The sequence below is a fragment of the Mus caroli genome, chromosome 3, assembly GCF_900094665.2.
Source record: "Mus caroli chromosome 3, CAROLI_EIJ_v1.1, whole genome shotgun sequence".
In the NCBI taxonomy this organism is placed as follows: Eukaryota; Metazoa; Chordata; class Mammalia; order Rodentia; family Muridae; genus Mus; species Mus caroli.
This window is the reverse complement of record NC_034572.1, coordinates 144,546,595-144,569,701: the sequence shown is the minus strand read 5'-3', so window position 1 is coordinate 144,569,701 and position 23,107 is coordinate 144,546,595. Positions and strand designations below refer to the sequence as shown.

Below are 23,107 nucleotides of genomic sequence, written 5' to 3'. Positions count from 1 at the left end.
AAAAAAAAAAAAAAAGAAACTTTACGTGTATGTGTGTTGGTGTACTTGTCTGTATGCATACCATATGCCTTGCAGGCAGACCAGAAGGTGGGGTCAGAGTCCTTGATATTGGACTTCCCCCCCCAAAAAATACTTCATTTATAAAAAACTAAAACTTATTTAATTTTTTTGATATGTATGGAAAGTTAATTTTTCTTCTCCTCAACTATTAAACAAATGATGCCAATTTACTCACTGACCCTGAAGAACACTGGAGTTCAGGTCCTACAACCCATACTGGGAAGTCTACAAAACAAGGTAAAAACAAAATGGACTCTTTCAAAAACATGTGTGTGCACGTGCACGCATGCACACACACTCACACACACAAACACAAACACATTAATTAAACATTGAATTAACATTCCCTTTGAATATGCCTTGTTTTTTAGGAAAACTTGACCTCGAGTTTAGAGATGTCTTGGGTAGTCCAGCCAATGAAGGGAATTATGGATTGATTTTTCATTTGAAGGTCTTAAAAATAAACACAAGAATTTGATTGCCATTGCTGAACCAAGACTTGTATCTAACAGACTGAAAAGTCATGTGGATTTTGCTATGAAATTGAGATTGACGTACAGTTCAAACTGATGTTGAAAGAATCCAAACACCTCCATCTAACTGATTAATTCATATCTGTTTGTGGTAAGCAGACCTTGAGATTCTTTTTTTCTCTTTTCTTTTTTGGAGAGGAAAGAGTTTATTTCATCTTATATCTTACAGTACATTATGAATGGTAGTCAGGACAGAAAATCAAACATGAGCTTGGAGGCAGGCACTGAAGAAGAGGTCATAAAGGAATAGAATTACTATCTTGGGCAGACTCATTTCTTATTCCAGCTGTTCAGAGATGGCACTTACAATAGTAAATCATCAGGCAAGAAAATACTCAGTGATCTTTTGCCTACTAGACAATCTGATGGAGACATTTTCTCAACTGAAGTTTCCCTTTTCAGTTTGACTCCTGTTAGACGATATTTGATTAAAAAAAGAAAGAAAGAAAGAAAGAAAGAAAGAAAGAAAGAAAGAAAGAAAGAAAGGACAAAAGAAAGAAGGAAAGGAAGAGAGATGAAAGGAAAGAAGGAAAGAAGGAAGGAAGGAAAGATTTTCTGAAAGAACAAGCTCCCGATTTGTTGATTCTTTGCGTATTTCTTTTTGTTTCTACTTGGTTGATTTCAGCCCTGAGTTTGATTATTTCCTGCCCTCTACTCCTTTTGGATGTATTTGCTTCTTTTTGTTCTAGAGCTTTCAGGTGTGCTCTTAAGCTGCTAGTATATGCTCTCTTTAGTTTCTTTTTTTTTTCTTTTTAATAGATATTTTCTTCATTTACATTTCAAATACTATCCTGAAAGTCCCCTATGCCCTCCCTTTCTTTTTTGGAGGAATTCAGAGCTATGAGCTTTCCTCTCAGCACTGCTGTCATTGTGTCCCATAAGTTTGGGTATGCTGTGCCTTCATTTTCATTATATTCTAAAAAAACCTTTAATTTCTTTATTTATTTCCTCATTGACCAAGTTATCATTTAGTAGGGCATTGTTCAACTTCCATGTATATGTGGACTTTCTATTTTTGTTGTTATTGAAGATCAGCCTTAGTCTTTGATGATCTGATAGGATGAATGGGATTATTTCAATCTACTTGTATCAATTGAAGAGGATTTTGAGACTGATCATATGGTCAATTTTGAAGAAGGTACCATGAGATGCTGAGAAGATGGTATATTCTTTTGTTTTAAGATGAAAGGTTCTATAGATATCTGTTAAAACCACTTGGTTCATCACTTCTGTTATTTTCCTGTGTCTTTATTTAGTTTGGGTTTCCATGATCTGTCCATTGATGAGCATGGGATGTTGAAGTCTCCCACTATTATTGTGTGCAGTGCAGTGTATGCATTGAGCTTTAGTAAAGTTTCTTTTATGAATGTAGGTGCCCTTGCATTTGGAGCATAAATGTTCAGAATTGAGAATTTTCTTGGTAGACTTTTTGTTTGATGAGTATGAAGTGTTCTTCCTTATCTTTTTTGATAACTTTTGGTTGAAAGTCAATTTTATTCGATATTAGAATGGCTACTCCAGCTTGTTTCTTGGGACCATTTGCTTGGAAAATTGTTTTCCAGCCCTTACTCTAAGGTAGTATCTGTTTTTGATACTGAAGTACATTTCCTGTATGCAGCAAAATGCTGGGTCCTGTTTACATATCCAGTGTTTTAGTCTATGTCTTTTTATTGAGGAATTGAGTCCATGGACGTTAAGAGATATTAAGGAAAAGTGACGGTTGTTTCGTTATTTTTGTTGTTAGAGGTGGAATTATGTTTGTATGACTATAATCTTTTAGATTTATTGAAAGAAGACTACTTTCTTGCTTTTTCTATGGTATGATTTCTCTTCTTGTGTTGGAATATTAATCTTTGTAGGGCTGGATTTGTGGAAAGATATTGTGTAAATTCGGTTTTGTCATAGAACATCTTGGTTTCTCCATCTATGGTAATTGAGAGTTTTGCTGGGTATAGTAGCCTAGGCTGGCATTTGTGCTCTCTTACAGTCTGTATGACATCTTCCCAGGATTTTCTGGCTTTCATATTCTTTGATAAGAAGTCTAGTGTAATTCTGATAGGTCTGCTTTTATATGTTACTTGACCCCTTTCCCTTACTACTTTGAATATTCTTTCTTTGTTTAGTTCATTTGATGTTTTGAATATTATGTGACAGGAGGAATTTCTTCTCTGGTCCAGTCTATTTGGTGTTCTGTAGGCTTCTTATATGTTCATGGGCATCTCTTTCTTTAGGTTAGGGAAGTTTTCGTCCATAATTTTGTTGAAGATATTTACTGATCCTTTAACTTGGGAATCTTCCCTCTCTTCTATACTTATTATTCTTAGGTTTGGTCTTCTCATTGTGTCCTGGATTTCCTGGATCTTTTGGGTTAGGAGCTTTTTGCCTTTTGCACTTTCTTTGACTGTTGTGTCAATGTTTTCTATGGTATCTTCTGCACCTGAGATTCTCTCTTCTATCTCTTGCATTCTGTTGGTTATGCTTGTGTCTATGATCTCTTTCTTAGGTTTTCTTTCTCCAGGGTTGTCTCCCTGTATGATTTCTTTATTGATTCTATTTCCATTTTCAGATTCTAGATAGTTTTCTTCAATTCCTTCACCTTTTTGGTTGTGTTCTCCTGTAATTATTTAAGGGATTGTTGTGTTTCCTCTTTAAAGGCTTCTACTTGTTTACCTGTGTTCCCCTGTATTTCTTTAAGGGAGTTATATTCTTCTTAAAGTCCTCTATCATCATCATGAGATGTGACTTTAAATCTGAGTCTTGCTTTTCTGGTGTGTTGGGGTATCCATGGTTCAATGTGGTGGGAAAATTGGGTTCTGATGATGCCAAGCAGCCTTGGTTTCTGTTACTTATGCTCTTGCCTCTTACCTTTTGGATATCTCTGGTATTAGCTGGTCTTGCTGTCTCTGTGGCTCGTGCCTTCTGCAAGCCTGTGTGTCAGTACTACTGGGAGACCAGTTCTCTCCGGGATGAATTTGGGTATGGATAGTTTTGGCACGAGGTCATTTCCGGGGTGTATACAGAAACCTAAAGGATCCTGTCCCCGGCTATTCCTTGGATCCTGTGTCCTAATAACTCTGGGTTGGTCCCTCTGGGGTCAGAAATTTGAGCAGAAGTGGTGGTGTTACCTGTGCTCACAGGCTTTCAGTGCTCCTGGGAGACCATCTCTCTCCTGGTGGTGTTTGGGTATGGAGATGCTTGGCACAGGATCAGCTCCAAATGCAGATAGAAACCAGAGATTGGCCTTAATGGGTGGTTGTGAGCCACCAAATGTGGGTGCTGGGAAATGAACTCTGGTCTGTGGCAAGAGCAGCAAGTGCTCTTAAGCACTGAACCATCTCTTTACCCCCTGGAGTTAGGCTACAGAAACTAATAGAGAAAAGCTATGCCCTGAGTAGTAAAATTAATATTATGTATTACTGGAAGGCTCATGCAATGTACATACTTATTTTCCTTATTAAAACAATGTAGTTAATGGAGAAATGGCTTGGTGGTTAAGAATATTAGTTCTCAGGGAGGACCAGGTATGGTTTGCAGCACCCATGGTGGCTCACAACCATTTGTAACTACAGTTCCAAGATCTAATGGCCTCTTCTGAACTCTGCCAGCAATAGACACTCAAGTGGTACATGCACATACATGCAGGCAAAACTCTCATACTCATAAAGTAAATAAACCTAAAACATTAAAACAGTATAATTCAAGAATAAGGGGATTACATATTAAAATACAAGTGGAGACCACTGGATATTGTGTGAAAAAGAAAGATTTCTGAAAGCTGAAATTTGGAAGTCGCTTCTGAAAAAATTGGTAGGTTTCACTGGAAAGAGTTGACCAAAACACTCTGTAAGAATAGTAGAGGAAAAAAAGGGTGGGGGGGGGGGGGGGAAATTCACACCTACACACCAGTGGGCTGAAGGGTATCTAGAACTGAGAGGTGTCTTGAATTCTGCCACAAAGCCCAGAAACAGTTTGTATAAAAAGAAGGGTGTTCAAAGTTACCTAATTCAGAGAGAGACTTAATCACTGGTTACCAGCTTCAGTCCTTGGACGACATCCAAGGGGGAAAGCAGTGCACAGTCACTTTCCTGACTTATGTCTCAAGAATACATTTTTCTAGCTGGTGCATGGCAGGTGTTACATGTGAACTTCAATGTAGTTCACACTCTCAGCCACGGCTGCTGCCAGCCATTGGCTTACAGATATCCTAGTTGCCTAGAGACCAGGGAGGACTCTTGCAATCAATAAAGGACACTTCAAAGGACTTTAAGGCACCTGGGATGGCCCTTCTTCGAAGTATGCTGTTCTTCCTTTCCTTTACTTAGTGTTGGAGGTTGTTGGCTGCCTCTTTCAGTCTGAAATTCCAATTTTCTCTCATGAGCATGTCCTTTAGTACATATATACATGTTTAACCCCACTGCGTGTCCTACTTTTCTGCAGATGTAGATTAATAAAATATGAAACTCTGTGGTGAGGTCCTAGGTCACCTCGCCTGCTTTTGTGCTTACTCTGTGTGGTGGTTTGCTTGGCCCATGGAAAGTGATACTATTAGGAAGTGCGGTGTTATTGGAGGTGGTATGTCCTTGTTAGAAGAAGTGTGTCAGAATGCTCAGTCTCTGCCCAGTGTTGACAAGAGCCTCCTCCTGTCTGCCTGAAGAAGCCAGTCTCTTCCTGGGTGCCTTTAAATCAAGATGTAGAGCTCTCAGCTCTTTCTCCAGTACTATGCCTGCCTGGATGCTGCCATGCTTCCTGCCATGATGATAATGGACAGAACCACTGAAACTTTCAGCTGGCCCCAATTAAATGTTGTCCTTTGTAAAAGTTGCCTTGGTCATGGTGTCTCTTCACAGCTACGAAACTCTAACTAAGACACTAACAATCATTAAACAAACTTCATTTCCACCCCTTTTCTGTCCTTGCTTATTGTTTATGCAAATACAGCTATTTATTTGTTATAAAATTTTGTTTTTTCCCAATAATTTATATAATGAAGGATATTTCTTTGTTTAATGGATTTGTTGAGTGTGTCATTTAAATATGTTGGCATTATCAAACATGCTAGATAACGTAAAACAATGATCTAGCATGTCTGCCACACTGAGGTGTTTGTTATGGTTCATGTGACATGGTAGGTTAGAAAACACAAGAGAATAGAATAAAGCACAGTGGGGGCTAGGTTGCATACCTTATTCGTATTTATGTTGATGCCAATAAGAAAAACAAGTTCTGCAAGAAAGAGGCTGCAGCAGAGGTTCTTGTGAATTGTGGTCCTGGTGCTTTGAATTTCACTGAAGAACCAGAAGGTGAAGATGCACATGGCGAGGCAGATCAGGGAGATGATTATTCCGAGTTGAGTGATCCTCGTCAGGATATTATAATCCTTAATTCCCTAAGGGCAAACAGTGACAGAGTGGTTAAGAGGAAGACTTAGTGACGTGTCAAAGGGACTACAATCCCTCATGAACTTCTCAGGGAAGCATTAATCAAAGTGTTCATAAAATGTAAAAATAAAAATGTACATTTAGATGAGAAAAACCTGTACTTAGTATCCAGAGAAATCTGATATAAATCATGTGGCAGGCTAACAGAACTATAATTAGTGATTTTTTTCTCTGAGCATAGTATATATTAGTACATGCCTGAATAATGTTATCACCATCAGTTGCATGGTATTGAAAAGGTAATTCATCATTGTAATGGGAAAATGGTTAATTAAAACAGATTTATCAGTGGTAAGTCCAAGACTTGTGTCTATGAGGTGATTCATCTAAAACACATTAAACAAAGGTAAAAGAAAAACGGGTGTGAGGAGGACCAAAATAGTGCGGTTGAGACTGAAATGGAGATGAGTTGTTTATTTTCACATAAAGAATGGGACTGTTTCCCCCTTCACACAATGGGGAAAATAATCTTTATAATTTATACTACTTCAATCAAATGTATTATGACACCTAATAGACTTCAACATTGTATGGAATTAAATTAGTGACCTGATAAAGAAGCTTAGAACAGCACTGGATGAAGATTAAAACAGAGGTACAAAGAAGGAAATTATATCATCATCATCATCTTTGAGGAAACAGTACTGAAGCAAAATATCCATTACAAGGACATTCGCCATATTTTTATATTTGAAAATCTTTGGGGGTTTTACATTATTAAAGACCTATTAGGTAAAAACGTGCCAAATTTTATTAGGCATCAAAATGATAAAGAGAATGATCTCCAGATACTATGAGAGTAAAATGTGTGAATGGCTATTGAAATATGCAAAATCCAGAGTAATGGAAAGATATTATGTCTTTCATGCAACCTAGTAAAGGTTATGGGTTAAGTAAGTTCTTGATAAGAAATAACCTAAAGATTCCTTATTACACATATCCTAGAAGAGAAGGAAAGAATCAGAGAGCAAACCAAACCAAACCAAACAAAAACTGCAGACTTTTCAATTACATTAACCATACAGTTGACCCAAGGAAAAGAGATAAAAGGATTATTCTTTTCAGTGACACGGGGTAAGAAGAGAAACATTAAGGATGACAAAGGATGGCTGCAGCTCTGTGAACACAAGCACACACTTGGCTTACAATGGAAGAAGTAGAGGACATCAAAATTGCAAAGTGTGTCAGGTGACTACAGCGGCAGGAGGTGTGGGTGTCATTTGTGTGTGTCAGCTCACAGCCCTCTGTTGACCAGCTGCCGTTGTTCATGGCATCGACTGAGTAGTTCCAAAAGGCACACTGTGTCCGGTGCTTATCTGAGAGCTGAAAAACAGATATCCCATCCATGAGACAGAGGAAACCACCAGGAGCAATGCATGGTGGTATGCATTTAAAGCAGCACTGATGGGATTAGAATGACGCCTAATAGGAACACAGAACCAATGCTGATGAATGATGGCATGAGACTTGTTCTTTTGTAGCAGACCTGAAATTCAGATTGCAACGATGCTACATTTTTTTTTCTATTTTACTGAGTTGTGATAATTTTTATCAAGTGACATCATGTATATTTCAAACAAAAAGAGCATTACTAGACATTCATCATCTGTCTTTATTCTGCAAGTACTTATTTGCTATCAAACATTTATTAGCTATATTAAAAAATACAATGCTGACCAAAACAATGTATATTTTTATTTGTCTTATATGCTATTGTAAATAAAAAACATAAAATGAGAAAATCAATGAGAAAGAAGAAAATGAAATGGAAAATAGCTCAAAGAGAGTCTTCCTAGAAAATAATGTCTCCTCATGTGAGTGTGAGTGCATGTGAGTGTGTGTAAGTGTGAAAGTAAGTGAGTGTAAGTATGTGAGTATGAGTATGCAAGTGAGAGAGTTGAGTGTAAGTGTGAAAGTGAGTGAGTGTGTGTAAGTGTGTGCAAGTGAGAGAATAAGTGTATGTGTGAGTATGAGTTTGAGTGTGAGAGTGTGTGAGTGTATGTGTGTGTCTGAGTGTGATAATGTGAGTGTGAGTATGAATTTGGGTGTGAGATTATGTGAGTGTGTGTGAGTGTGAGAGTTAGTATGAGTGTGAGAGTGAGTGTAAGTATGTGTGAGTATGTGTTTGAGTGTGAGTGTGTGAGTTTATATGTGTGTGAGTGTATATGAGTGTGATAGTGTGGTTGGGTGAGTATGAATTTGGGTGTTAGAGTGAGTATGTATGTAAGTGTGATAGTGATTGTGTGAGTATGAGAGTGAGTTAGAGTATGAATGTGAGAGTATGTGTGTGAGTATGAGAGTGAATTTGAGTGAGTGTGAGTGTGAGAGTGAGTTAGAGTATGAATGTGAGAGTATGTGTAAGTGTGTGTATATTTGAGAGTGAGTGTAAGTGTGAGTGCAACCATGTGGCTATTAGAGAGCAGCTTTGAGGAGTCAGTTTTCCCTTCTGTCATGTGATCTACTTCTGAAGGGTATCTTCAGGTTGTGAGATTTGCTCCTGGAGCCGTTTCACACACTCTTAAAGGACAAAATCATATCCTTATAGATATGGGCCTAGAAACTGGCAAAACTAATAATATACTAAAAATAAAAGCAGAATACAGCTTAATTCTAGCACATTGCTCATGTGACTCATTAGTATTGACAAGAAACTTTGAGGAGAACTAGAAATGCAAAATATTTTATAGAAAAGTAGTTGAGTGTTGGGGCTGCAGCTCATTGGTTGAGCACAAGCTTAGAATAGAAAGACATGGCTTCAGTTCCCATCGTTCAGAGGAAGAAAGGATCAAAACTATACAACCCTTTTAGTTTAATTTTCAATGTTGATATTCTCTAAAACTCACATATAGTTAAAGTAACAGCACCATGTTATATCCCAGCTCACTGATTGTACCATCATTTGAAGCAATGCCAGAAAACAACTTACCTTTACATGGCTTAGTGTAAATGTAATTTTTTCAAGTTCATATAATGTGGGTGGGTTTGAGCTAATTGAGGCAGAAATCACTGAAGAAATGACTTTTTCCTTTCCTTCAGAATTATCATTTTGAGTGTCCAGTAAGAAGTTGTCAGATGAGGATAGCAAGGGACCAATGCTCTTATAGCACAGAAATGCAACTACTACATTGCCTGTCAATCAAATAAACGCAGTCAGTGGATTCTCATGCTATGAAACTGTATTAAAGATCTTCAACACAAAAACTCAGTAGACAAACATTATACTCTATGGAAATCATAAAAGCTCAGATTGGAATGTCAGGCAAAATATCCCATGTGTGCGTTAGCATACACATTCATTTCTTACATTCTTGACCTCTGTCAACTATTACAGCATCACACTTTCACAAACTTTGGTTGGAGATAAAGTATTCCTAGACGTATTGACAGCCTGATCCTAACAGAGAGCTGGAGTCTGAGACATGTTCACCCATAGAGAGGTAAGCTTTGAGTCACGTGTCCGTGTGCCAGTGAGTTGGAATTAAAAAGACTGAGAAGAGATTAAGTTGGATCACGCCACTGAGGTCAACTTTGGAATCTCTGCAGTGCTTTCCGTTGAAGGAGACAGAGAAAGCACCCAAGGAGCTGAAGGGTTCTACAGCCCCATAGGAGGAACAACAATCCCCAGAGCTCCCTGGGACTAAACCACCAACCAAAGAAAACGCATGGCAGGACTCATGTTTCTAGCTGCAGATGTAGCAGAGGATGGCCTAGTAGGCCACCAATGGGAGGAGAGGCCTTTGGCCCTGTGAAGGTTTTATGCTCCAGTATAGGGGAATCCCAGGGCCAGGAAGTGGAAGTGGGTGGGTTAGGGAGCAGGGGGATGGGGGAGGACATAGGGGATTTTCGGAGAGAAAACTAGAAAAGGCTATAACATTGAAATGTAAATAAAGAAAATATCTAATAAAAAAATAAAGAAAAGAAAACATTGAGTTCTGTGGAGTCAGAAGAGCCATATTCCACCTTGGCACTATACAAAAGCAGTACCCGGATGCAGCCCAATGCTGCAGCATCACAAACACAAATATCGATAGCATGTTCAGAAAATACCATGGTCACAAAACTGGGTTCCCCCACAACACACGTTCCTTCCATATGATCACGTGATGTATAGTCTCTAAAGTACATTCATCTCTATTCATTTTAGTTGCTGCATGGCCTCATTTAATGTATGTACCTCACAGAACCTTTCTTTGACCTATCAGCTTGGAAGACACCTTTGAAACAAATAGATACTAATCTATGCGATGACAAAACTTGTGTGTCAACACCTGGGGAGGAGGGAACCAAACTGAAGAAATGCTTCTATCAGAGTGACCTGAGAGCATGCCTCTGAGGTCTCGAGTGCTAATTAAGGTAGGAGGGACCAGTCCACCATGGGTGGTGCTACACTGGCCAGGTGGGTCTGGGAGAGGTGAGGAAGCTACACAGGAGCCTGCGAAGGAGCCAACAAGTGGAAGTGGCCAAGCCTCTTCTTGGAAAGGTGCGTGAGTGTGATACAGACAGCCCTCCTTATGACAAGGAATGAGGAGTTGGATCCCCACAGGGCAAGACTTGTGGGGATGTTCTTGCAGAATCTCCAGGCCTTTCCCGAAGGGATTCTTGGTTCACTTTTGCCTTGTATTTGCACTCTTGACGTTGCTAATGCAGTTTTTACTTTCACTTTGTCTGTGACTAACATTTCTTCAAAATCAGAAGAAAAAGAAAGCTAAGGCTGTGATTCCTTCTTGCTTGTCTCTGAGGATTGTGGGAGAAAACAGATCACCACTCCTCTGTTTGTTAATAATGGTGATGTGGTTGAATCAACACAGGGCCCTGATCTGGGTATTTCAGCTAACATCTGGGTATTGTCTTCCAATGGAAGCTTAGTTATGACAACAGTTTGCCCACCATCCTGTTCCAGACAACAGCTAGATGTTTATCAAGAGGTTAGAAATGGTTTGCTGGATTGTTGGTTCAAAGATTTAAAGCAAACATTCAGAGGTGAGCTAAGCACCGGTGAGGAACTGACATAGGTTACTGCTGTGCTGAGATTCCCAGCCATGAGATGAATTAGATCTCCTGATTAGGGTATGGTGAGAAGCCAGGCACCGATAATTAAATCATAATTTCCTGGGTATATAGTCTATCAGCTCTCTATATCTTAACCACAATTTCTACTAACCATAGTCACTTGGTTGAGTACACATGTGCTGAGTTTAATATTAACTGCTTACTGGGGCCATATAGATTATGGGATTCAGAAAACTGCAGGGACTGAGGAGGAGAGGGAAGGAAAACATATGGTGTACACACTGTTGTTAAATGTAGGAAGTATTCCACAGTCCTCCTTTGGGTTCTGAACCCTGCCAGGGCTGGATTCTGGCAAATGAGCAGACCTCTTCCACGATTTCTGTTTAGTTCCTGCCACCAGGTTCTTCCTTGGCTTCTCTTCATGATAGACTGTAACTTGTAAGTCCAATACATTATTTCCTCCTCCCAATTGCTTTTGAGGGCGAGCAAACCGATTGCTTTCCTCCACAACTGCCCCCCCCCCCAGTTGCAGTGTTATAGAATCCTAAGTAGGACGGTGTGGTGTATCTGAGCTAGTGACATCAAGACTCTTAGAGATGATGACAATGTTCTCTGTCCTTTGACTAGGGCTTGAAGGAAGAACTTTAAACTTCAGAAGCATCAAGCCCACTTGGAGGGATTGTATCTTAGGGGTTATAGGAAGAATTGGTCCCAACTGAAATAAAATGTTGTAAGAAAAGGTGACTTTAAATTGTTTTATTAATTGCTGCACTCTGAAATGATATTTTAAACACCAATTTGTGATTTCGGACAAGGGTTCCCAGAGAAATCTCCAGCCCCTGCCACTGGATTTCCTTGATGAATAAATATCCTATGAGCATCTCTCCTCTACCCCCAGTCAGAATTCTGAACCTGTTTACTTCTGACAATTTCTTGCTAATTTTAGGACTAATTGATCTTTGATCTTCCTTACCAGACTTGAGAGTAAAATGTCCCCCACTAAGTTGTGTTTAGAATGCTTGGTCTCCAGCTGCTGGGGATATCTTGAAGGCTACTGAGTTTTTAGGAGCTGCTACTGGCCTTGGAGGAGTAAGTCAGCAGGCCTGAAGCTCTGAAGGCTACTCTTACTCCCTATACCAGCCTGCTTCCTCACTTCTTGGCAGGTATGGAATTTTCTATCCAGTCCACTTCCCTGTGCCATAAGCTCCTCCAAGCCTTCCGCAGCACAATGGCTGACTTAGATGGGCCCTTCCCTGCCAGATATCCTGTAACTAACACAACAAAACTAAAATATAATGCTCACTCACTAAGAAAATGGGTTGCAGATGCAGACTCATGGGTAAAGAATACATCATTTCATACTGAATTCCATCTGCTCTCATTTCTGCCTTATGATGTTTATGCTTTTTTGTCATCTATATTTTGTTAGTATTAACATAACTTTTTCTAAGAACAAAAAATTTCCTTTCATTCAATTTCTAGAACAAATGTGTAAGTATTTATTTCATGCAAATTACTATGTTAAAGTTCCATATATATATATATATATATATATATATATATATAATTGTAATATAAATTATATATGTACATACATTTGTAACACACATATACATCATATACATGTCCATGTATATACCTATACATATGTGTGTGTGTGTATATATATATATATATATATATTTGTTAGTATCTATAGATTTTTCCTTAGATTTATTTGTTTCTTTATTTTTTCCTGTGGGAGTTCCAGCAATCATGTCTTTCCTGAGTGATACAAGTCTAACTCTCTAACTAGCATGCTAGATTGCTGGAAAGTATCAGGGAGAAACAAGTTAAGATTTCCCTGCATTTTACATTTCAGGAATAAGTTTTCCAATATGGACTTCTTTAAGAATCTTCCTCCCAAATGCCTTTCTGATCCTTTCTTTTGGGGAATGCTAAAGGTTCTTCTAAGCTGGACGTCTGACTATTATCCCACTTTCACAAGTATTTAAAAGAAAGTATGTAGAATTCCTTAACAGAAGGCTATTATATTTTTATCGTAAAACCATGGTTCAGAGCACTGAATTTTGTTTTGTGACCCCTCCTTGTCCCTATCACAGTTCTAAATTCAGCTTACAAAATAATGTAAAAACCCATCTGTGTCTCTTGATCTCCTCTGAAATCCTACCAATGGTACTGTGTTTCTTTTCTAATGAATTTCAGAAGTGAAATCACATACAGACATCACTGGGAGGTGAGATCAGTTTGTATATTTGCTCTTTCTTTTAAGATTTAACCTTGAGGAAAAGCCATTTTCTCTGTCTGACTTATTGAGATCTGATATTACCCCCTTCAACTGTCCATTTCTGTGTGCCATCATTAAACATAACAAAGCTACCATACAATCAGTCAGCATCTTTCTGAGATTTTAATTCTGTGACAATTTCATCATTTGTCACCATAATAGTTATTTTCAATGTTTTCCATGACTTCTAAACACCATTAAAATTGTCTTTGAAATTTCAACTGTTTAACAGGTTCCGTGAATATATTCATAAATACTATATGTATGCTTCATTGATTACAGTATGGTTTAGCAGCACAAGTGCTAAGGGTTCAGTGGCAATGCATCATGGTTATTTTTCATTTGTTTTGTAACTACATGTTTCTCACTTTGACCAGAAAAATAAAAAACAGTGAGGATAATGAATAGAGAAAGAAAATTCCCAAGCAATGGAAAACAAAATGAACTGAATCTAAACAAAGAAAATGTCACGAGGCTGGCTTGCAGAATGGTCGCTAAAAATAAAGTCTATCTGTTAATAAACCAGTTTTTATGTGTATTTACTGTGTAGTTTTCATTTATATCTGTGATTACCACAGACTCTGGGAAAAGGCCCCAATTCATGCTTACCCTTAGTAATATATCTTTGCCTATGGGAGAACAACTACCACCGAAGTTATGCTATGACCTGCAGAACCTTTCTGTGCACATTGCTCCAAGAGGAGAGGAATGGTAATATAAATTAAAATAGTAAGAATGGGCTTGACCCCAGTTAGGTGACAAGTAAAAGTCTGTTGAGTTGATTTCTTTATTAGCTTCTTCCTTCCTAGTTTTGCTCAAAACTATTTGCTGATAAACATGGGGAGAACTCCGTTAACTTCGTACCTTAGTTCCATTATCTACCAAATGAGATTGTTAAATTAGATAATCACGAAATTGCTTGCTACTAGCATTCTCTGTCTTATTTTTCTCTCTTATTTTTTTTTAAAGCTGCATGACTTAGAGTTTACTATACAAAAGCTGAGGAAGGGTGGATGCAAAGAAAAGACTAAACATATCCCTATCTGCAATCACAAATTTGGTTTCATGATGAAAAACCAGGATATTATTGGTTAAACTTCACCTCTGGTAGTGTTGTCTGAATGAAATCTCAAGTATAAACATAGATAACATGTATATGAAGTTAAATATTTCTATAGGAAATTGCTTGTATATTTGTGAGATAGCCAAGTGCATATCAAGTATGTATTAGAAATCCATGAAGATGCATAAGATGTTCAAACCCTACCAGTTGTGCCATGTGCAGCCTTTCTCCTTGGGGATATTTTCACATAGCCTCCATCCACATTCATGTGGGGGTGAGCATGTTTCATGTGAGTTGAATCAAAAGTAAAAACCTTGAGAGCTGAAATAAGAAAATTAGGTTAACCAATGTAAGTTTTAAATTTAGAGACAATTGCATTGGATACAGTTTCGTTTCAGTTTTGGACAGTACAGCACACAATCTCCCAAAGAATAGAAACCTCGGAATTTTTTTTTTTTCTGTTGACTATTGAGTTCATAGTCTAATCATTACTGAGTTCAAAGAAAAATGAAAATGTTTACACAGGCAAGAGCATCCACATTTAGTTCCTAAAGCAGTGAGGACAGCAGTGTCTTGTAGGTCTGCCTCACCTACAGCCTGTAGGCAGTATTCACCAAGAAAAGCTATAAGTATGGCATCACCCAAAATAGTAACTTAGTTAAAACCTTCAGGGTTTCCCCCCCCCCATTTTTGCAACTGGATTGTTTGTTTCTCAGTGTGAGCTTTGTAGATGACAATGTCTTGCCACAATGTCAAAAAGTTGGAAATACCTGTGAACTATCCACAATGTAAATACGACTTACTGTTGAAAGAAACAGGGACAAGAATTAGATTTTTGAGTAATAGTTTACTTTGGGGGTACATTAGCATGTCCTTTATGCAGAAACAAAGAAGCATAGTATGCCTACATATTAACCTCATCCTTTTCATTCTTAAATTGGGTAAGTAGTGACTGCCAATGAGATGATCGTTCATTCTGTCAATATACTACTGTCTAGCAGGATATCAGCCAAACATATAATATAGACACATAGAATGATTTCTTAATAGAATACTTTGCTTCTTCAGAACTGTTTATAACCATCTTCAACATTAACCCTAACTTTAGTATTTTTTCAGTAAACTACACAGCATATAAAATTGTACTTCATTATTACAATGGCCTCATGTTATCACAAGGCAAAGCATTTCCAAAGAGAAATTTAAAAGTGTTATATCCACAATTTCTAATGTAAATATTGTAGGTTAATGTCAGGAGATCACTGAGTGAGTTTGAGAAGGGAGCTATACCTTCTGCTAATTTTCATGGTAAATCGTTCATGACTAGAAAAGGGGAGGCAATAAAGACAGGGGAACATCAGCCTTTGTACCAGCATGGTTCTTCATTCATAGTGCTCTGGTGATACGAACCAACATTCATTTCTACATTGAAAAACACATCAAGAACTTCTCCTTACTGTCGGGCTTGGTAAATGCTCCTGCTTAGAAGCAGACCTTTTACTCCCATGCCTTACCCATGTCAGTAGAATTCATATCAAACTGAGAATTCTCCTGGATGTTCTGAGCGATCTGTAAGGTGACTAGCTCAGCAGTGTGCATCAGTTTTGTGAGATGAAGTCTTCTGTGATTGGTAGGTAACTGGTCCCACATTTTATGTGTATTCCTTTCAACAAAATTATTGATGGTTTCCCCAAATTCCTATTTAAGGAAAAACAGACCTTTAAAAATATTATTATATCACAGTGAACAGAAATGCAGGAAACAATTTAAGTGTCACCTCCACTGAAGATTAAATACTCACAGTAAGAGTTGAGTTGAAGTGGGCATCCTTGGCTGAAGTGGTGCCGTTCAGGTGGCCTAGTAGTGAGGATGATTCAGTTAGGATCTCTATGTATGTGACTATATCCATCAGAGAGAGCTCAGCCTCAGAATTTTTGTAGATTTCTTGGAGTAAAGTTGTCTGTTCTGTTATGGGTCCAATCTGAGAAAACAGTGAGTTACAGACAGGGAGAATCACATTTCTGTCGGAGGATTTCACACATAAGATTTAAGGGGTCTGGAAGTTGGCTCAGTGAGGAAAGCATTTGATATCTAAGTTTGAGGACCGACCTTCTGATAGCCAGACTCTGTGTAAAAACATTGTGCGTGGTAGTCCACCTGTAATCACAGTCTATACAGGTGGAGACACAAGGTCTCTGGGCAAGCTGTCTATCTAGGAGAGCGCGAGGAGGAGGGAGGTAAAGGGAGAGGGAGAGTAGGAGAGGAAAAGGGAGGGAAAGGGAGAAGGAAAAGGAGAGGGAGGGGAAAAGGGAGGGGGCGAAAGATGGGGAGAGGGAGAGGGAGAGGAAGTGAAGAGGGAAAGGAAGTAAATAGAGAGAGGGAGGGGAGAGGGAGGGGGAGAGAGAGAGGAAAGGGAGAGGAAAAGGGAGAAGGAAAGGGAGAGGAAGGGGAAGAGGGAGTGAAGAGGGAGAGGGAGGAGGAGAGAGAGAGGGAAGGGAGAGGGGGGAAGGAAGGGGAAAGGGAGAGGGAAGAGAGAGGAAGAGGGAGGGGAGAGGAAGGGGGAGGGGGAGGGGAGCCTGTCTCAGTAAGTAAGGTGAAAAGTGATCGAGAAAGTCATACAGCATTAATGTCTGGTCTCCACATGCACATGGCAGTCACATATGTGACACACATACCTGTATATATATCAGACACAAGACCACATGCATTAAAACGCAGAATGAGACATATCAAGTTTGCACAGAGGTTGATTTTCTTGTCTTATGTGAGCAATGTGTTATCAGGTTAAAATGAAATCATGACATGTAGCAATGAAAAAAGAATTTATTTAGAAATAATTCCCAAGTAACTGGGAATTATTGAGTATACTTCAGAGACAAGCAGAGCTCACTTGAAGGGATAATTGAAAAAAATAATTTTGAAAATAACATCCTTATTGCAGCATATATCCTAGTCAGTAAACCCTTCCCAATACTTAGATTTATTAGTTCTTATCAGTTTTGATGTCAAAAGTAAGAAGTTATTAATTAATAATCTGAATCTGGTTATGTTCCACCACAGCGGTCCTTAGCTTTTGATAAAATGGAAGTAGCTTTGCTGAGAGTTCGCTCCAAATGGTGTGATCCCCAGTCTCAGTCGCATAACAACAAGTTTATGAATGTCCTACTTTATTTGCTCTTTGAAGTGCTCACTTTGAAGTACAGAATCTGGTTGCATTAAACGATGTCTCCTTGGAATGTGGTACTGGATCTGAGCCTATGTGTGTTTTTACCATTTTATCCAACAACTTCCTTTCATGTTGAAAATAATTCTCCAATACTTGCAATAATAAAAAAAAGCATAAATTAAGCAGGATAAAGTCTTCTATAATGCTTTGGAAGTTTCGAATTAATTCTATCTGCAATGTAAGTCATACTTACATGGCTGTGTGAAAACAGTTTCAGTTCTACAGGAGGTCCAACTGCTGATCTTTTTGAGTAGAACTTTGGTAGCACTTTCTAACTGAGATCAAAATGTCAAAATAAAATATATTTCAACCTAAAGTGTCTACTTACTCTTTTTAAAGTTTTATTAATGTTTGCAGCGATGCAGGCATGCTCTAAGTGGCAATTTGAATTCATGCTTTCTGCAGAAAAAGAAAACACATTCCACAGTGAGTCTACAAACCATTTTTCCTAAGCTGATCGTGTTGACTTGGATGATTTGGTTCATTTAAACATTAAAAATGCATCCTTTAACATTCGAGAATCCATCTGAGTTCCAGAATATATAATGTATCACTGAAAATGGAAGAAAGTAGTTGAAGGAAGAAGGAATGAATGTGAGCTGCATTCAATGTGGTGCACCCATTTCCACTAAGCAAAAAGAACACACCTTTCTTAATCATTGGCACTTCACAAACGTGTCATAAATATTTTATCTAGTTTAAGATTGAAGGCTATACGTTACCTTGGCAGTAAGAGCCATCATTAGGTGTGAACTGTGACTTCCCCTTGGAGGTCTGATAACCTTCCCTGCAGAAGCAGCTGAAGCCCCCGTTCACGTTTTCACACACAGCATGATCTCCGCAGACAGAAGACTCGCTGCACTCATCTATATCTGCAAATATTTCAGAAGCAATTTCTCACATTAGTGTTCTTCTACTCGTTTGCTTCCTCATAACAATATTACATGTGGCTAGTGATTTCACACCAAAACACAAGATATAGGAGAGCAGGGGAAATCCCATCATGTGGGGAAAGAGAGAACAAACCGGCTGCATGCATTTCTTAACTCTAATTTGGCCAATCCAGTTTGGCAGAGTATTGAAAATGTTATTCATGGGCCGTACTCTCAAATTGTTTTCTGAGTAGCATGATTCATCAACAAAGTCAGCAAATCTATTCCCATCATCTAAGATGTAACAGTTAGTTCTAATTTAATAAAGACTCATTTTTCAAAGTGCACTTAAAATTATTTGCCTGCTAGTCTTAGGCTGAACTGATGATAACTCAGTTTAAAGGAATCTGGAGGAGAAAGATGGGCCCATTTTCTCTTTGAAGCTTCATTTCTGGGTGTGATTTAACTGAAAACTAAGGTCCAGCACATTATGTGATTCAACTCTCTTAAGATTTATTACGATTGATTACTTTTGTTCATATTACATTTGGACTATGATTCTAATATGCAATCATCATAGTTGAGTATGGATGAAGTAATAAATTGCACAGAATTAAGTCAGAAATTCTTAGTAGCTATATATTGACACTGTAATAAAGGTGCTGGGTTTTTAGGCTCACATCATTTATATTCTTAATTTAAAATTTTACACACTGCAGTGAAATGTGCCTTCAAGTTATAAATACAATATAAATATGCTGCCAGGTTGGGGAATGATTCCAAGGAACTGAATAGTCCAGATCATTACCTTAAATTAATGTGTGTGTGTGTGTGTGTGTGTGTGTGTTGAGCCCAGCTCTGGCATCTTAGAAACACTTTCTATTAGATTAATGAATGAACCTGCAATTTTAATTTACAATTTGATTATTAAAATAACAAAATGGCATGGTACCATTTTACCAGAATAAAAAGGAAGGGGGCTATTAAAGTCTAATTTAAAATGTCATCAGGCTGTTGTCTTAAATTCAGCTGTTCCCAATTTTTCATTTAAAAATACAACAGGAAAATGTGGAATTCAAAGCACAGAAAAGAAAGTCAGTACAGAGCCTTGTGCTCTGTTCTTGAAGACCTTTACATTAGCTAGAGTGGTGGTGGTACTAGATTATAAGGAACATTACCAGGGTGAAAGGCTAGAAAATCCCTCTCCTGATTTTGTCTACATATCTATGGTGTGCATTATCTAGAAACTCAAGCACACAGCCTCTAAAAGAACACTCTCATTTATTTTTCCTTTGTAGGCCCAGAGACTATCATTCTACAGAGATTAATCCTATACTGACGAATAATGGAAAAAGCTACAGAGTCTTGACTCATGGATCGAAGGAACCACCCAGAGTTTTGACTCATGGATCGAAGGAACCACCAATCCGTGCATTCCAAGCTACATAGAAGGTAGGAAGAACAAGACAAGAGAGAAGATAAAGTCAACCAGGTGGGGAATGTGGGGTTCAAGCCATAGAGTCTTTTTTAATCTTGTGATAAGACAAACTTCTCACAATGCTGGTCTAGAGTTCATTATGTAACCCTTGATGGCATGACTATCGTTTGGCCATAGTCTTCCAAGTTCAGTGATTGCAGGCCGGCAGCCATGACTGTCACCAAGGAGCCCCATCCTCTCCCAGTGATGCGTTAGAAGCACATATTGCACTCAAATAGCAAAGCAGCCCAAATGGGGCTGTGTGCAGACCCATTAAACACCACAGACAGTTCAAATTATTTCATGGGTGGGCAGTTAACACATTCTTTCTCTATCAGTATTTTGTCATGTTAGAGGTGTCCATTCTACAAGAAATTGATTTCCTTAAACGTGCAACATTATCATGAGCTTTATCTAAAACCGACCTGCAAGCAATGTAAGAACATTCCTCTGTAAACTCAACTCTCTCCATCCTGCGGTGCAGGGGCTTTTAAATCCACATGGTGGTTATGTCTAATGATCACATTTTCTTCCTATGTCTCTTCAATACTGTCTTGGGTTTCTTTTTATTTAAAAAATATTCATTCTTAGAACAATTTATAGATTTATACTTTGATCATACCCATTCCACTCCACTTCTCACCAAGACTCTCCTTCATGTTTCTCTCCCTGCGCCTCAGTCTCTCATCTCTCTCTCCCTCTACCCTTCTTTCACATATTTTAGCCTATGCATTCAATTGGTGCTGCTATGCTTGTCTGTATAGATGTGGACCATTCCACTGGAACTTGAGGAACCTATCAGGGGGCCATACTCCTAAGGAAGAGTCACTCTTCACCTCCAGCAGCCATCAACTACCAACAGCTTCTTCCACAGAAGTCAGGCCTGGAGACCCTCTGTGATCCACGGTCGAATTTTAAACTAGTTATTTTTGCAGTGATCTTGTGTAAGAAACCAGAGGTGCTGTGAGTTTGTATATGCAGCAGTTATGTCATGTCCAGAGGACATTACGCAGCACCAGAGCCTATTCTTTGATGATGTCATACATGAACATGTTCTTTGATGATGTCATACATAAGCCTGTTCTTTGATGATGTCATATGCTCTCATCCTGATTTCTCATCCACCCATCTGATCCCACTCCCTGCCCTCTTCCCATACACTTCCCATTTTACTATCAATCTCCTCTCCTTGTTTTTGATTTCCTTCGTGACCTTTTCTTTCTTTAACCTTGGCTTGTTTATCATTGGGAGTATGCCTCATTGATACTCTACAAACATGCCATAAATATTTTATCTAGTTTAAGATTGAAGGCTATAAGTTACCTTGGCAGTAAGAGCCATCATTAGGTGTGAACTGTGACTTCCCTGTGGCAGTCTGATAACCTTCCCTGCAGAAGCAGCTGAAGCCCCCGTTCACGTTTTCACACACAGCATGATCTCCGCAGACAGAAGACTCGCTGCACTCATCTATATCTGCAAATATTTCAGAAGCAATTTCTCACATTAGTGTTCTTCTACTCGTTTGCTTCCTCATAACAATATTACACGTGGTTAGTGATTTCACACCAACAAATACAAGAAAGTGTGGAGCAGTCCCTGGAGCTCACTGACGAACAGTTTCCTAGTCATGACACCCCTGAGGACAATGGCTCGCCTTCCCTCATTAGCTGTCCTCTGCCAGCAGCTTCCCAAGGGAGGGCTGGACCCCATGGTGCCTTCCCTCTGTTCACAACTGAATGTGGATGAGTCTGGTCTTGTGAAGACCTTAAGTAGTAAATCAAACTTCTGTGAGTTCATAGGCACCATGGCCACAGGAATCTTCATTCTAATTGATAGCCTCTCACCTATGTCCTCCCAGATGGCTGCCATCCTATCACCAAATAGGGCATGTCAGCTCCCGAATATATAAACTGGCAATATCATAGTCTAATAATGCTAACTACAATAATGTAGTGTAGTAGTGTCCTGGGCTATTAGCTTTCAAGAGTAAGCTCATGAAAAGTTTTTATATTTAGCACTAAGAGTTTATGAAATAATGTCAGCTATCCTCTGAAACTAATACTTCTTGAACTTTAGTCTGATGTATATATTTAGCTATACATTTCAATCAAAGGTGGATATGCGTCCATGCAGCATTGCTCAGATGTGTATGTCGAGGACTGCTTTCTTGGTGAGAGCTCATTGCTGAGGCAAGCTGATTGATGACCTCCTCTCAGCAGCCATTTGTGGCTTCTCACTTAGAGGCAGGACTTTTCATGATTTTCCTCATCCGCCTTGATGTGTCAACTGGTGATGTCATTATGTATGTCTTGTTCTGGCAATCATACTGTTGAGATTTTATGGGTGCAGTTTCTCTGTAGTGTCTAGAGGACATTCACTAGTAGCAGACACCCTAATCTTGTGGCTCTTACAATCACACTGACACACAATGGTTACATACATATAACATATAACACGCATATAAACGCAATCACATATATTATTATTATTGTTACACATATATGACAGGAAATTAACTAAGACTAAGTTTGGGTGAGAGTCAAGGTGGGGACTCAGAAGCGTTACAAAGGGACAAGTGGCATTGGTGCAATGCTTACACATGGCGTTCCCAAAAAACAAAAAAATGAGAACACATAATGGAGTTGAATATGATAAAAATACATTGCATACATTGAGAAAAAGGTCATAACGACAGCTTATTATTGTTAGTAGTTGGTATGTATTAGATTAATAAAAATGTAAATGTCCTTTAAAAAATCAGAAGTGCGTTACTGAATTTGATATTGTTGCTCTATGCTTTCCAGGAGGAAGTGCTCGAGATAACACAGTAATGGTAGGTGCTAGTCCACATAGAATGTCTGAGCAGTTAGAGGAACTACTGTCCTCAGGACCTCACTGTGTCTGTCTTCTACCTAACATGGTTTAGAAACGTCCCACCTCAGAATGGGCTGAAGTAGATATAGACAAAATAAAAATGGTCCATCTTGCAGCGAGATCCATGCTAATTTTGCCTGGCTGCCTGGCTCCCATGCTGCTTAGGGTGTTACGGCTTCTCATGGGAGGCAGAACTCAGTCTGTGATAGGTGTTTCCAGGGGTTTCCAGGTGTTCTCTGCAGAACAAGAACAGATAAATTCGAGGAT

The 23,107-nt window shown here is 38.8% G+C and overlaps 1 protein-coding gene across 2 annotated transcripts in view; it reads right to left on the bottom strand.

Moving 5' to 3' along the window:
• The window catches only part of Adgrl4 (adhesion G protein-coupled receptor L4), a 103,640-nt gene that overhangs the window by 28,140 nt on the left and 52,393 nt on the right, over positions 1 to 23,107 (bottom strand). Inside the window, exons 3-11 of one of the 2 annotated variants that reach the window (XM_021158255.2) lie at positions 21,290 to 21,439; positions 18,340 to 18,489; positions 17,946 to 18,016; positions 16,193 to 16,372; positions 15,906 to 16,089; positions 14,596 to 14,712; positions 8,958 to 9,160; positions 7,178 to 7,354; positions 5,776 to 5,979 (exon numbers count right to left, since the gene is read on the bottom strand). In XM_021158255.2, the coding sequence (XP_021013914.1) occupies positions 5,776 to 5,979; positions 7,178 to 7,354; positions 8,958 to 9,160; positions 14,596 to 14,712; positions 15,906 to 16,089; positions 16,193 to 16,372; positions 17,946 to 18,016; positions 18,340 to 18,489; positions 21,290 to 21,439 (1,436 nt within the window). The remainder of the gene's footprint in view (positions 1 to 5,775; positions 5,980 to 7,177; positions 7,355 to 8,957; positions 9,161 to 14,595; positions 14,713 to 15,905; positions 16,090 to 16,192; positions 16,373 to 17,945; positions 18,017 to 18,339; positions 18,490 to 21,289; positions 21,440 to 23,107) is intronic. The other variant, XM_021158256.2, reaches the window with a different exon arrangement.